At 44.2% G+C, this 13,937-nt stretch overlaps 1 protein-coding gene across 3 annotated transcripts in view; it reads right to left on the minus strand.

The window, feature by feature from the left end:
• Positions 1-13,937, minus strand: part of RBM44 (RNA binding motif protein 44) — a 124,692-nt gene that overhangs the window by 79,415 nt on the left and 31,340 nt on the right. For all 3 annotated transcript variants that reach the window (XM_077272301.1, XM_077272303.1, XM_077272302.1), the window contains 3 exons: positions 10,646-11,721; positions 6,781-6,830; positions 5,720-6,023 (listed from right to left, as the gene is read on the minus strand). In XM_077272301.1, the coding sequence (XP_077128416.1) occupies positions 5,720-6,023; positions 6,781-6,830; positions 10,646-11,721 (1,430 nt within the window). The remainder of the gene's footprint in view (positions 1-5,719; positions 6,024-6,780; positions 6,831-10,645; positions 11,722-13,937) is intronic.

Below are 13,937 nucleotides of genomic sequence, written 5' to 3' on the forward strand. Positions count from 1 at the left end.
TTGATAGGAATTTGTGCGGTCAGTACAAAAACTATCTATTTTCTGTCTATCTAGTGTTAGCGGGCCTCATTTGCTAAACCTGTTTCATTTCTACGTTTGTATTTTCCCCTTAACTCACCGTTATTATTTGTGGGGGGCTGTCTATAACTTTGGGGTTATTTCTCTGAGGCAAGTGAGGTCTTTGCTTTCTCTCTAGGGGCAGTCAGTTTCTCAGGCTGTGAAGAGGCGTCTAGGTTTTTAGGTAACGCTCCACGGCTGCCTTTAGTGTGTTGGATAGGATCAGGATTGCGGTCAGTATAGCTTCCACATTCCCAGAACTTGTCCTAACATTCTGGTTATATGTATCAGGTCAGTTTTGAGATCCTACCACCGGATCATAACAGTACAGCAGGCCACAAAGTGTTAATGCAGTAGAAGAGGGAGAAGAGAAATCCTGAAGTCATTTTTTTTTTTCCTCTGCACTGTGTTTTGCCTCTCTCCTCCCCTTAATCTCTGGGTGGTTCTGAACTCAGCTGCAGATATGGACATTCAGAGTCTGCCTTCTAGTGTGGATCATCTCACTGCAAGGGTACAGGGCATTCAGGATTATGTAGTCCGCAGTCCTATGTCAGAGCCTAAAATACCAATTCCTGAGCTGTTCTCCGGAGATAGATCTAGGTTTTTGAACTTTAAGAATAATTGTAAGTTATTCCTTTCTCTGAGACCTCGCTCCTCTGGTGATTCTGTTCAGCAAGTTAAAATTGTTATTTCTTTGTTACGTGGTGACCCTCAAGATTGGGCATTCTCTCTGGCGCCAGGAGATCCTGCATTGCCAAATGTGGATGCGTTTTTTCTGGCGCTTGGAGTGCTTTATGAGGAACCTAATCTGGTAGACCAAGCAGAGAAGGTTTTGCTGGCTCTCTCTCAGGGTCAAGATGAAGCAGAGGTTTACTGTCAGAAGTTTAGGAAGTGGTCTGTGCTCACTCAATGGAATGAGTGCGCCCTGGCGGCGATTTTCAGAAAGGGTCTTTCTGAAGCCCTTAAAGATGTTATGGTGGGGTTCCCCACGCCTGCGGGTCTGAATGAGTCAATGTCTTTGGCCATTCAGATTGATCGGCGTTTGCGGGAGCGCAAACCTGTGCACCATCTGGCGGTATTTTCTGAGCAGAAACCTGAGCCTATGCAATGCGACAGGATTCTGACCAGAGTTGAACGGCAAAACCACAGACGTCAGAATGGGTTGTGCTTTTACTGTGGTGATTCTACTCATGTTATCTCAGAGTGTTCTAAGCGCACAAAAAGGTTCGCCAAGTCTGTCACCATTGGTACTGTACAGCCTAAATTCATTTTGTCTGTTACTTTGATTTGCTCTCTGTCATCCTACTCAGTTATGGCTTTTGTGGATTCAGGTGCTGCCCTGAATTTGATGGATTTGTCATTTGCCAGGCGCTGTGGTTTTATCTTGGAGCCTTTACAATTCCCTATCCCACTAAAGGGAATTGATGCTACGCCATTGGCCAAGAATAAAGCTCAGTACTGGACCCAAGTGACCATGTGCATGGCTCCTGCACATCAGGAGGTGATTCGCCTTCTTGTGCTACATAATTTGCATGATGTTGTCGTGTTGGGTCTGCCATGGCTGCAGGCTCATAATCCAGTCCTGGATTGGAAAGCAATGTCCGTGTCAAGTTGGGGTTGCCAGGGATTTCATGGCGATGCTCCTTTGGTGTCAAATTCTTCTTCTACTCCTTCTGAAGTCCCTGAATTTTTGTCGGACTACCAGGATGTATTTGATGAGCCCAAATCCAGTGCCCTACCTCCTCATAGGGATTGTGATTGTGCTATAAATCTGATTCCTGGTAGTAAGTTCCCTAAGGGACGACTTTTTAATTTATCTTTACCAGAACATGCTGCTATGCGGAGTTATATAAAGGAGTCCTTGGAGAAGGGGCATATTCGCCCGTCCTAGTCCCCTTTGGGTGCGGGGTTCTTTTTTGTGGCCAAGAAGGATGGTTCTCTGAGACCCTGTATAGATTATCGCCTTCTAAATAACATCACGGTCAAATTTCAGTACCCCTTGCCACTGTTGTCCGATCTGTTTGCCCGGATTAGGGGGGCCAGTCGGTTCACCAAGATAGATCTTCGAGGAGCGTATAATCTTGTGCGCATAAAGCAGGGCGATGAATGGAAAACAGCATTTAATACGCCCGAAGGCCATTTTGAGTACTTGGTGATGCCTTTTGGGCTTTCTAATGCCCCCTCTGTGTTTCAGTCCTTCATGCATGACATCTTCCGAGAGTATCTGGATAGATTTATGATTGTGTACCTGGATGATATTTTGGTCTTTTCTGATGATTGGGAGTCTCATGTGAAGCAGGTCAGGATGGTATTTCAGGTCCTGCGTGCCAATGCCTTGTTTGTGAAGCGCTCTAAATGTCTCTTCGGAGTCCAGAAGGTTTCCTTTTTGGGCTTTATTTTTTCTCCTTCTACTATTGAGATGGATCCAGTCAAGGTCCAGGCTATTTATGACTGGACTCAACCTACATCTGTGAAGAGTCTTCAGAAGTTCTTGGGTTTTGCTAATTTTTACCGTCGCTTCATCACTAATTTTTCTAGTGTGGTTAAGTCTTTGACGGATTTGACCAAGAAGGGTTCTGATGTGACGAATTGGTCTCCTGCGGCCGTGGAGGCCTTTCAGGAGCTGAAACGTCGATTTTCTTCGGCTCCTGTCTTGCGCCAGCCCGATGTCTCTCTTCCCTTTCAGGTCGAGGTTGATGCTTCTGAGATTGGAGCAGGGGCTGTCTTGTTGCAGAGAAGCTCTGATGGCTCTGTGATGAGACCATGTGCTTTCTTTACAAGAAAGTTTTCGCCTGCCGAGCGGAATTATGATGTTGGTAATCGTGAGTTGTTGGCAATGAAGTGGGCATTTGAGGAGTGGAGACATTGGCTTGAGGGAGCCAAGCATCGCGTGGTGGTCTTGACGGATCACAAGAATTTGACTTATCTCAAGTCTGCCAAACGGTTGAATCCGAGACAGGCTCGATGGTCGCTGTTTTTCTCTCGTTTCAATTTCGTGGTTTCATATCTTCCGGGTTCGAAAAACGTAAAGGCTGATGCCCTTTCTAGGAGTTTTGTACCTGACTCCCCGGAAGTTTCTGAACCGACTGGTGTCCTCAAAGAGGGGGTGATTTTGTCTGCCATCTCTCCTGATCTGCGACGGGTGTTGCAGGAGTTTCAGGCCAATAAACCTGACCGTTGTCCACCGGAGAGACTGTTTGTCCCGGACAGATGGACCAGTAGAGTTATTTCCGAGGTTCATTCTTCGGTGTTGGCAGGTCATCCTGGGATTTTTGGTACCAGGGATTTGGTGGCGAGGTCCTTTTGGTGGCCTTCCTTGTCGCGGGATGTGCGTTCCTTTGTGCAGTCCTGTGGGATTTGTGCTCGGGCCAAGCCTTGCTGTTCTCGTGCCAGTGGATTGCTTTTGCCTTTGCCTGTCCCGAAGAGGCCTTGGACGCATATTTCCATGGATTTTATTTCGGATCTTCCTGTCTCTCAGAGGATGTCTGTCATCTGGGTGGTTTGTGATCGTTTTTCTAAAATGGTCCATTTGGTACCTTTGCCTAAGCTGCCTTCCTCCTCCGATTTGGTGCCACTGTTTTTTCAGAATGTGGTTCGTTTACATGGTATTCCGGAGAACATTGTGTCTGACAGAGGATCCCAGTTTGTGTCCAGATTTTGGCGGTCCTTTTGTGCTAAGATGGGCATTGAATTGTCTTTTTCGTCGGCCTTCCATCCTTAGACGAATGGCCAAACCGAACGAACCAATCAGACCTTGGAAACTTATTTGAGATGTTTTGTTTCTGCTGATCAGGATGATTGGGTGACTTTTTTGCCATTGGCTGAGTTCGCCCTCAATAATCGGGCTAGTTCTGCTACTTTGGTTTCACCTTTCTTTTGCAATTCTGGTTTTCATCCTCGTTTTTCCTCGGGTCAGGTTGAGCCCTCTGACTGTCCTGGGGTGGATTCTGTGGTGGATAGGTTGCAGCAGATTTGGAACCATGTGGTGGACAATTTGACGTTGTCCCAAGAGAAGGCTCAGCGCTTTGCTAACCGCCGTCGCTGTGTGGGTCCCAGACTTCTTGTGGGGGATTTGGTGTGGTTGTCTTCTCGTTATGTCCCGATGAAGGTTTCCTCTCCTAAGTTCAAGCCTCGTTTCATCGGTCCTTATAAGATTTTGGAAATCCTCAATCCTGTGTCATTTTGTTTGGACCTCCCAACATCGTTTGCCATTCATAATGTGTTCCATAGGTCATTGTTGCGGAGATATGTGGTGCCTGTGGTCCCTTCTGTGGATCCTCCTACTCCTGTCTTGGTCGAGGGGGAGTTGGAGTATGTGGTGGAGAAGATCTTGGATTCTCGTATTTCGAGACGGAAGCTTCAGTACTTAGTTAAATGGAAGGGCTATGGTCAGGAGGATAATTCCTGGGTTGTCGCCTCCGATGTCCATGCGGCCAATTTGGTTCGTGCCTTTCATTCGGCTCGTCCTGATCGGCCTGGGAGCTCTGGTGAGGGTTCGGTGACCCCTCCTCAAGGGGGGGGGGGGGTACTGTTGTGAATTGCGTTCTCGGGCTCCCTCCTGTGGTCATGAGTGGTACTGTGTGAGTTTGTTCTTGGGCTCCCTCTGGTGGCCTTTAGCGATATGGCTGGGCTCAGCTGCTTCATTTCCTTCTATGCTGGGCCTATTTAACTCACCTGGACCTTCATTTGTTGCCTGCTGTCGGTGTATTCAGTCCTGATTCTGAGCTCTCCTGAATATTCCTTGTGACCAGTCTCCTGCTGGAGAAGCTAAGTTTGCTTGTTCATTTTGCTCATTATTTCCTTGAAAACGTTTCTCAGTATATGATGAGTTCAGTCCAGCTTGCTTTTATGTGATTTTTTGCTTGCTGGTTAGTTCTGGGGTGCAGAGTGCGCCCCTCACATCGTGAGTCGGTGTTCTTGTATTTTCTGCGTGGTTTATTTTTGATAGGAATCTGTGCGGTCAGTACAAAAACTATCTATTTTCTGTCTATCTAGTGTTAGCGGGCCTCATTTGCTAAACCTGTTTCATTTCTACGTTTGTATTTTCCCCTTAACTCACCGTTATTATTTGTGGGGGGCTGTCTATAACTTTGGGGTTATTTCTCTGAGGCAAGTGAGGTCTTTGCTTTCTCTCTAGGGGCAGTCAGTTTCTCAGGCTGTGAAGAGGCGTCTAGGTTTTTAGGTAACGCTCCACGGCTGCCTTTAGTGTGTTGGATAGGATCAGGATTGCGGTCAGTATAGCTTCCACATTCCCAGAACTTGTCCTAACATTCTGGTTATATGTATCAGGTCAGTTTTGAGATCCTACCACCGGATCATAACACCCGTCCCCACTACTGATTTGCGGCTTTCAGCCTATGCACAGTGTAAACAGAAAGCTGCCAATCAGTGGCGTGAATGGGGTTATATAGCGCTGAGTATTCAGACAAGTAGTAGAATCACTGTTTGATCTGCTGTAGATCTGGATGACTGCAAGCAGCCCAGGAAGTGACACAGCTGGTCATGCTGCCCTCAGTTGGAGTAGCAAATACCTGGTGAGAGTTTTCCTTTAGGGCATATACCAGCCCAAAACCTACCCAACTGGTGATCTAGAAAATGTTGTAAAACACACAAAAAAATCAACTGGTCAAACAACAGAATAAAACAGCATAGAAGCACTTACTTGCATGGTGAGCGGAACCAGTGAATCAAGTGGGGTACCAGACTGAATTTTAGCCCTCATTTCCTTATACTTCTTTTCCACTTCAGCAAGTGCTGAGGAAAGACTGAAATTCGTCTTAGTTATCGACTGTTCAATAGGTTCTTTGCTTAAGTTAAAAAACGACTGCTTCTCAATGGTCTGCTGCTGAGTTTTCCAGCACATTTGCCAACACAGCCACCGATGTACATCGACAAGCTGAAGCTCAGCCTTCACTGCTCTCTGCAGCAGAGCTCCAGGATCCAGGGAGGATGAAGGCTCACTAGATCTATAGAAAACACACACAACATTACTCCAACTATACATTGTACAGATCAGGAAAAATTAACACTATCTGCCATTTACATGCATTAAATTGTAACTTCCTTTCCTTAACCCCTTCCCGACCTGTGACCCCACGTAGGCGTCATGAAAGTCGGTGCCAATCCGACCTGTGACATTTATGTGGCGTCATGGAAGGATCGCGTCCCTGCATATCGGGTGAAAGGGGTAACTCCAATTTCACCCGATCTGCGGAGACAGGGGGCTTTCTCTGTACTGCATATGGATGCCAGTTAGAGAGTAAAAATGTAGAAAAAAATATCAAAATATGTTTTACAGAAATTTTATCATCTCTTGAGGATTTTTTTTTTTTTTTTTTTTTTTTTAAACAAATATATTTTCGAACCATGACTATAATCTGAAGCAATTTGGACCTGGAGTAAAAAGTATGCAAAAAAAAAAAATCTTAAAAATATCTGATGTAAGATTCTTGAGCTTCTATCAAAAAGTCAGTGAATACTTGCATTTGTAGGTTTGATTAGTGACTTGGATCAAAATCGGACATCTTTGTGTTTTGGTCTGGAACAATTTGCCAGCAAAAATAAAATTGTCATGTGAACACACACATACTATAATATGTACAAGTTCTGTGAAAAACAGAACTAAAGCTCGCTTGTAATAAACTGTTGTCTGAATAAGCCCAAGAGTCCCAAGTTTGGAGACACCACCTTTATGGTCTACACTTAATTTCTTATGATACATACTTAGATTCTTCCTCATCCTTCGCAGTTCTCACTCCTTTAGGGGCTGCAACCTGGTAAGTAAAAATCACAGTTCAAGTTTTTAACTAAATATTAACGTTTTGTGTTCTTTCTGAAATTACCATCTATATTATTATTGTCTTCAAAATTCTCTAACTTTGCAATGACAAATATTAAATCTATAATATGGACACAAGCTGCATTTTTTCACATTCCATTGACTTCTATGACAGGAACATGCCTATTCATTAGAGAAGAGATATTAAAGGGGTTGCCCACTACTCTGACAACCCCTTTCAGCCAAATAAAATAATACCCACTATGGGACTGGCTCTCCCGGTCTTGCGTGACATTACGGCATGTGATCCCTACGGCCGATCAGCAGCTATCTCACTGTCCCCATCCTTCAGAATTGTTATGTACAGGGAGCAAGAACTGGAGCCGCTAACTCACGTCCTTCGGAAGCCTGATCTGTCTTAGGGAATGTTTCCAAGGTCACGAAACGCTGACCACTATGCGTTCAAAGGTGGCAGACCTGCGTATATGAACATGCGGGGGTCTTTATAGACCGCAGCATGTCTATTTATCTTGCGGAGATGCTCTGTCTCGGCAAGATAAATTACACCGTCTATATATAGGATGCGGTGATTCCGCATGGTTAAATGAACACATGCGGAATTACAGCGCATACAAAAGTCGGCAGCGCTTCAGGCAGAGCTGCGTCCTAAGAGCTGCAAACCCTGACCGTGGAAACATACCTTAAAAGCATCGAAAGTGAAGTGGTCACTGACTAGCCACGGGGATCATGTGACATTAATAGCACCCAAGCTTCGGGAGAATCAGTGCGTGCTGAAACCGTGGAGGTGAGTATAGGTGTTATTTCTGTACTTGGGTGAAACAGTGACAAGATTGTCCACTACTTGGACCTGTCCCGTCAATCCAGTGTACACAAGTATGAGTGGAGCACCAACTATACGATCAATTTTGCATGATCTTCAATAATCCACAAAAAGCCTAAATGAAATCTATGCAAGCACAAAAAAAAGATAAAAAGGTAATGTTCCCACTTAATAGAAATTTAAACAGCTTCTAGTGAATACTCAATCAGGGTGCACTCTGTGAGAAGTACAAACCTGTACCTAGACTCCAAGTTATTATCCCAATATGTAATAGGTGTAATAATAATATTAGCAAACGGCTCCAATTAGAAATGAAGTATAGTTCTTCTGATTCGCTATGGTGCTTACCTCATGTGCAGAGCGCAGCGTGTTAGAGCGCTAATGCAGGACTTATGTAAAACCATAAAACCATTTTGAAAAAAAAAAAGGCAAGGCATCGAGATTACTCGCTAATCCCGCCCCCTGCACAGTAGCTCCGCCCCCACCACATTACCATACACAATCCCGCCCCCACCACATTACCATACACAATCCCGCCCCCACCACATTACCATACACAATCCCGCCCCCACCACATTACCATACACAATCCCGCCCCCACCACATTACCATACACAATCCCGCCCCCACCACATTACCATACACAATCCCGCCCCCACCACATTACCATACACAATCCCGCCCCCACCACATTACCATACACAATCCCGCCCCCACCACATTACCATACACAATCCCGCCCCCACCACATTACCATACACAATCCCGCCCCCACCACATTACCATACACAATCCCGCCCCCACCACATAATCCCGCCCCCCCATTACCACACATAATCCCGCCCCCACCACATTACCACACACAATCCCTCCCACCTCACCCCATTACCACACATAATCCCACCCCCACCAAATTACCACACACAATCCCGCCCCCCCACATTACTACACATAATCCCGCCCCCCACATCACCACACAATCCCGCCCCCCACATCACCACACATAATCCCGCCCCCCACCTTATTACCACACAAGGCTCCGTCCTCACACATTACCACATGAATCCAGTTTGCTTTTGATTTTACACTGTGAATAAAATGTATTAGTATTATTCTGATTTTTAATTATTGTTATTAACTTCATTTTAAGTTAATTTACCACCTGCATAAGCGCTATTGAATGTTGTCATTATTTACTTAAGTTTAATCACTAGCAGCGTTAATTAGATAGCAATGAGCAGGCCGAGCTTTAAGCTGGCTGGAAACATCTAGTTTGATCATAATTAGAGGGAAAAGATTTTTATGTGTAAAAAAAAAAATTATTCTGAATAAAAAAGGTTTAAAAGAGTTCATTAACAAAATACACAATTACAAGTGTAAAGGTACCTTCACACTAAGCGACTCTGCAGCGAGAACGACGACGATCCGTGACGTTGCAGCGTCCTGAATAGCGATCTCGTTGTGTTTGACACGCAGCCGTGATCTGGATCCCTCTGTGATATCGCTGGTCGGAGCTAGAAGTCCAGAACTTTATTTCGTCGCTGATCACCCGCTGTCCATCGTTGGATCGGCGTGTGTGACGCCGATCCAGCGATGTGTTCACTTGTAACCAGGGTAAACATCGGGTTACTAAGCGCAGGGCCGCGCTTAGTAACCCAATATTTATCCTGGTTACCATTGTAAAAGTTGAAAAAAAAAACAAACAAAAAAAAACAGTACATACTCACCTTCTGATGTCTATCACGTCCCCCGGCGTCCACAGGGTTACGCGCTGCTGCCGAAAGCTTCCTGCACTGAATGTGTCAGTGCCGGCAGTAACAGCGGTGACGTCACCGCTGTGCTCTGCTTTCCGGCCGCGCTGACACATTCAGTGCAGGAAGCTCTCGGCAGCAGTGCGTAACCCTGTGGACGCCGGGGGACATGACAGACATCAGAAGGTGAGTATGCACTGTTATTTTTTTTTTACTTTTACAATGGTAACCAGGGTAAATATCGGGTTACTAAGCGCGGCCCTGCACTTAGTAACCCGATGTTTACCCTGGTTACCCGGGTGCTGCAGGGGGACTTCGGCATCGTTGAAGACAGTTTCAACGATGCCGAAGTCGTTCCCCTGCTCGTTGGTCGCTGGAGAGAGCTGTCTGTGTGACAGCTCCCCAGCGACCTAAACAGCGACGCTGCAGCGATCGGCTCGTTGTCTATATCGCTGCAGCGTCGCTGAGTGTGACGGTACCTTAAAAGCGGAAGGGAGTCAAACTGGTCCGGAATAAATTACCTAAGACATTGGCAGAGCATTGAGTTTGTAAGACACTGTTTACTTTCACACTTTGGTTGGCCCTCGAGTTGGTCGGGTATTGTTCAATTTCACACCTTGGTCAGACAATGTTTACTTTACACAGATCACTAATTTAATTAAACTGTACTGATCCTATCTGCTGTTCTCAGGTGATTACACCAAAACATTATGTGTTAACTTAGGGGGTGGAATCACAAAAATAAATGGGTTTTACATTCTGCTATACATGTCTTTTTTCACTAAACACAGCAAAACATGATACCTGTGCTTTTTGTGCGTGAAAAAATGATGCAAAAAAGGTGAAATAATTGACATGCTGCAGTTTTTCAATTCTGTCTGGAAAAAAAAAACTGATCTGAAGAATCATACTACAAAGGTCAGTTTTTACCATAAAGTGAACATGGTAAATAAAAAAACCTCAAAACAAATTGTGGACTTGCACTTTTTTTTTGCAATTTCACCACGCTTGGAATTATATTCCCGTTTTCCAATGCACTATATGGTAAAATGAATGAATATGGAAAATTTGCAGGGTGGTGGATGGGTTAAAGAGAAAAATATCCCCAAAGTTGTCCATATCCATTAAGTACCGTACATTTTTTTTTATTGGACAACCATTCCTTCATGTACATGCATCAAAACAGAAATGCTTGACTGTCGTCCTGTAGATGTTTACCTGTGGATACAATCCATGTTGTATTGGGTCTGTATTTACTCCAGTGTCTTGTGTGCTTTTTCGGGTCGGGGTTTCTTTGCCATTATAAGACAGTGACACCTGTGACAGCTCAGTATTAAGTGATGTGTGTCCCTGTTTGGATATAGCAGCCTTAGCTATTCCTTCATCGGTTCGGTGGTTCACATACTTGACGGATGGCTCTAACAATGGAGACTCAATCTCGGAACAGGGGACAATCAGTGAATCATGAAACTGTCTGTCCAATGACAAACTGGAGAGGTCTTCAAGCGCCTCCTCAAAGATACACTGCCCTATATCTGTACTATCAGCAAGGGAACATTGTGAACTGGACATACTGTAAAAGCTGCCACTTTTAACTGAGAAGAATGTTTCATCCTCAAGTAGATCAACAGAAGAAGAATCATGTTCTTCAGGATTATCAGCAATATCTGAGAAGCATTTAAGCCATGGCAGGATATTCTTGCTTCCAGCCTGTATAAATTCCCTTTTACGATCTTCAAAACATAAACCTCCATCTTTGCTTTTGATCGTTTCAGAACTTCCACTAAAGTGTAAAGCTGCAGATTTGTGCTTGTTAAAATTCTCATTGGTTAAGTGACATTCAGAAGTCCCCTTGGACACAGCTTGGCTATCACAAACACACTGACTCTCTGGGAAGATTTCTTTTGCTAAACTTGGTAAACTGGAAGCTTCATAGTGAAGGTGCTGAGCTTTCTCCTGATGTGAAACATTCAATGGAAGAGCCGGAATTGGACAATTCTTACGGTACTCAGTATCAAACGCTATTTTATTCCCAAATCCTAAGGTGTCCCAATTTTTTAAATTCAATGATTTTGCATCACAAGTAACTAAACTTTTCTTCCCTGGATGTAAGTCATTATCCACGTCAAACCACAAGGGGTCACTCTGTATGCTGCTGCCTGTGTGTCCAGAGCCCTGCGTCATCCTGTAATCTTTTGTATGGACTGTTCCATACTTCTCTTCAGAACCTCTTGTGTTCTCCATGTTGGAGGAATAGAATTTACTTGAGCTATCAAGTATGTCAGTACTTTCACCTGAAATAAAAAAGACACAGTTAATAATAGGCAAACATTATCATTCATGATTGACATTATCAACTTAACTTACAGTAATTACGGTACTTTCTGTGCATCCTGAAATGTTTTGTTTTCTTTTTCTTTAAATTTAATAATGACTGTCCTGACTTCAATCTTAACCCCTTACCGACATCGGACGTACTATACCGTCCGATGTCGGCTCCCCTGCTTTGATGCAGGGCTCCGCGGTGAGCCCGCATCAAAGCCGGGACATGTCAGCTGTTTTGAACAGCTGACATGTGCCCGCGATTCTGCCCGCGCCTATTAACTAGTTAAATGCCACTGTCAAACGCAGAGGCATTTAACTACCGCATCCGGCCGGGCGGCCGGAAATGACGTCATCAGGAAGGACATGCATCAGGAAGGTAACCATAGAGGTCCTTGAGACCTCTATGGTTACTGATCCTAGGTAGCTGTGAGCACCACCCTGTGGTCGGCGCTCACAGCACACCTGCATTTCTGTTGCATAGCAGCGATCTTATGATCGATGCTATGTAGCAGAGGCGATCGCGTTGTGCCTGCTTCTAGCCTCCCATGGAGGCTATTGAAGCATGGCAAAAGTTTAAAAAAAAAGTAAAAAAAAATGTGAAAAAATAAAAACATAAAAGTTTAAATCACCCCCCCTTTCGCCCCAATCAAAATAAATCAATAAAAAAAAAATCAAACCTACACATATTTGGTATCGGCGCGTTCAGAATCGCCCGATCTATCAATAAAAGAAAAGCATTAACCTGATCGCTAAACAGCGTAACGAGAAAAAAAATCGAAACGCCAGAATTATGTTTTTTTGGTCGCCGCGATATTGCATTAAAATGCAATAACGGGTGATCAAAAGAACGTATCTGCACCAAAATGCTATCATTAAAAACGCCAGCTCGGCGCGCAAAAAATAAGCCCTCAACCAACCCCAGATCATGAAAAATGGAGACGCTACGAGTATCGGAAAATGGCGCAATTTTTTTTTTTGTTGCAAAGTTTGGAAATTTTTTCACCACTTAGGTGAAAAATAACCTAGTCATGTTAGGTGTCTATGAACTCGTACTGACCTGGAGAATCATAACGGCAGGTCAGTTTTAGCATTTAGTGAACCTAGCAAAAAAGCCAAACAAAAAACAAGTGTGGGACTGCACTTTTTTTGCAATTTCACTGCACTTGGAATTTTTTTACCGTTTTCTAGTACACGACATAGTAAAACCAATGATGTCGTTCAAAAGTACAACTCGTCCCGCAAAAAATAAGGCCTCATATGGCCAAATTGACGGAAAAATAAAAAAAGTTATGGCTCTGGTAAGGAGGGGAGCGAAAAACGAACACGGAAAAACGAAAAATCCCACGGTCATGAAGGGGTTAAAGAAGCATACACAAGTTGTCTTGTGACCATCTCAGACGCATGCAATCTCCTTACTTCCAATGGAGTCTCTTCAGGTGACCGTAATGCTAAACAGCAAAGCTGTAGTACTAGAAGAACTATAAAGCCCAGCAGAAGTTCTGCATTAACACCACTACCACTGTATTTCCATATAGAGGTAACAGGGCATTTGATCAAGCACACAGGTTGGGAGAGCAAGAGCAGCGATTAGGAGAATTGCAAATGGCGGGGGCTGGCTATCTTGCAAGATTTACAACAGCACTGCTATGTATAGCAGAAACCATGTTCTACTATGAACGCCGGCCCGATCTTAATGACAGGCACTGGGGTCATCAGCAGACCCCCAGCTATCATGACAACCCATCGGCACCTCATAATCTCGTCACAACGTACCGACAGGAGAGTGACGGAAATGTTCGTCATATGTCGTGAAGAGGTTAAAGCATCCACTTTGCTCCCTCTATTGTTTTTTTTTTAACTGCGTATTTGAATAATTTATATCATAACTGCAAATTCATATTGTAATCTCTGGTGCTGGTCTTGTAAATGCCTTTTATAGAATTTATTCCATCAGACAATGATATTTCTATTACATCTGGCTGGTATATCTAATCTAATATTGACTGATAATATGCAGTCTACTAGAGCTAAAGATCAGCAGCCAGATCAGAAAAAAGGCAAATGCCTACATCTGGTTCAATAAGATTCAGTCATTACAAAGAGGAAAATCAGCAGAATTCAAGGGGCTGCGATTTTGCTGCAGCTTCTTTCCTGACAAGCACTCAAGTTTTGTTGCAGAAAAAAA

This window comes from Ranitomeya variabilis, chromosome 7, assembly GCF_051348905.1.
Source record: "Ranitomeya variabilis isolate aRanVar5 chromosome 7, aRanVar5.hap1, whole genome shotgun sequence".
NCBI classification, from domain to species: Eukaryota; Metazoa; Chordata; class Amphibia; order Anura; family Dendrobatidae; genus Ranitomeya; species Ranitomeya variabilis.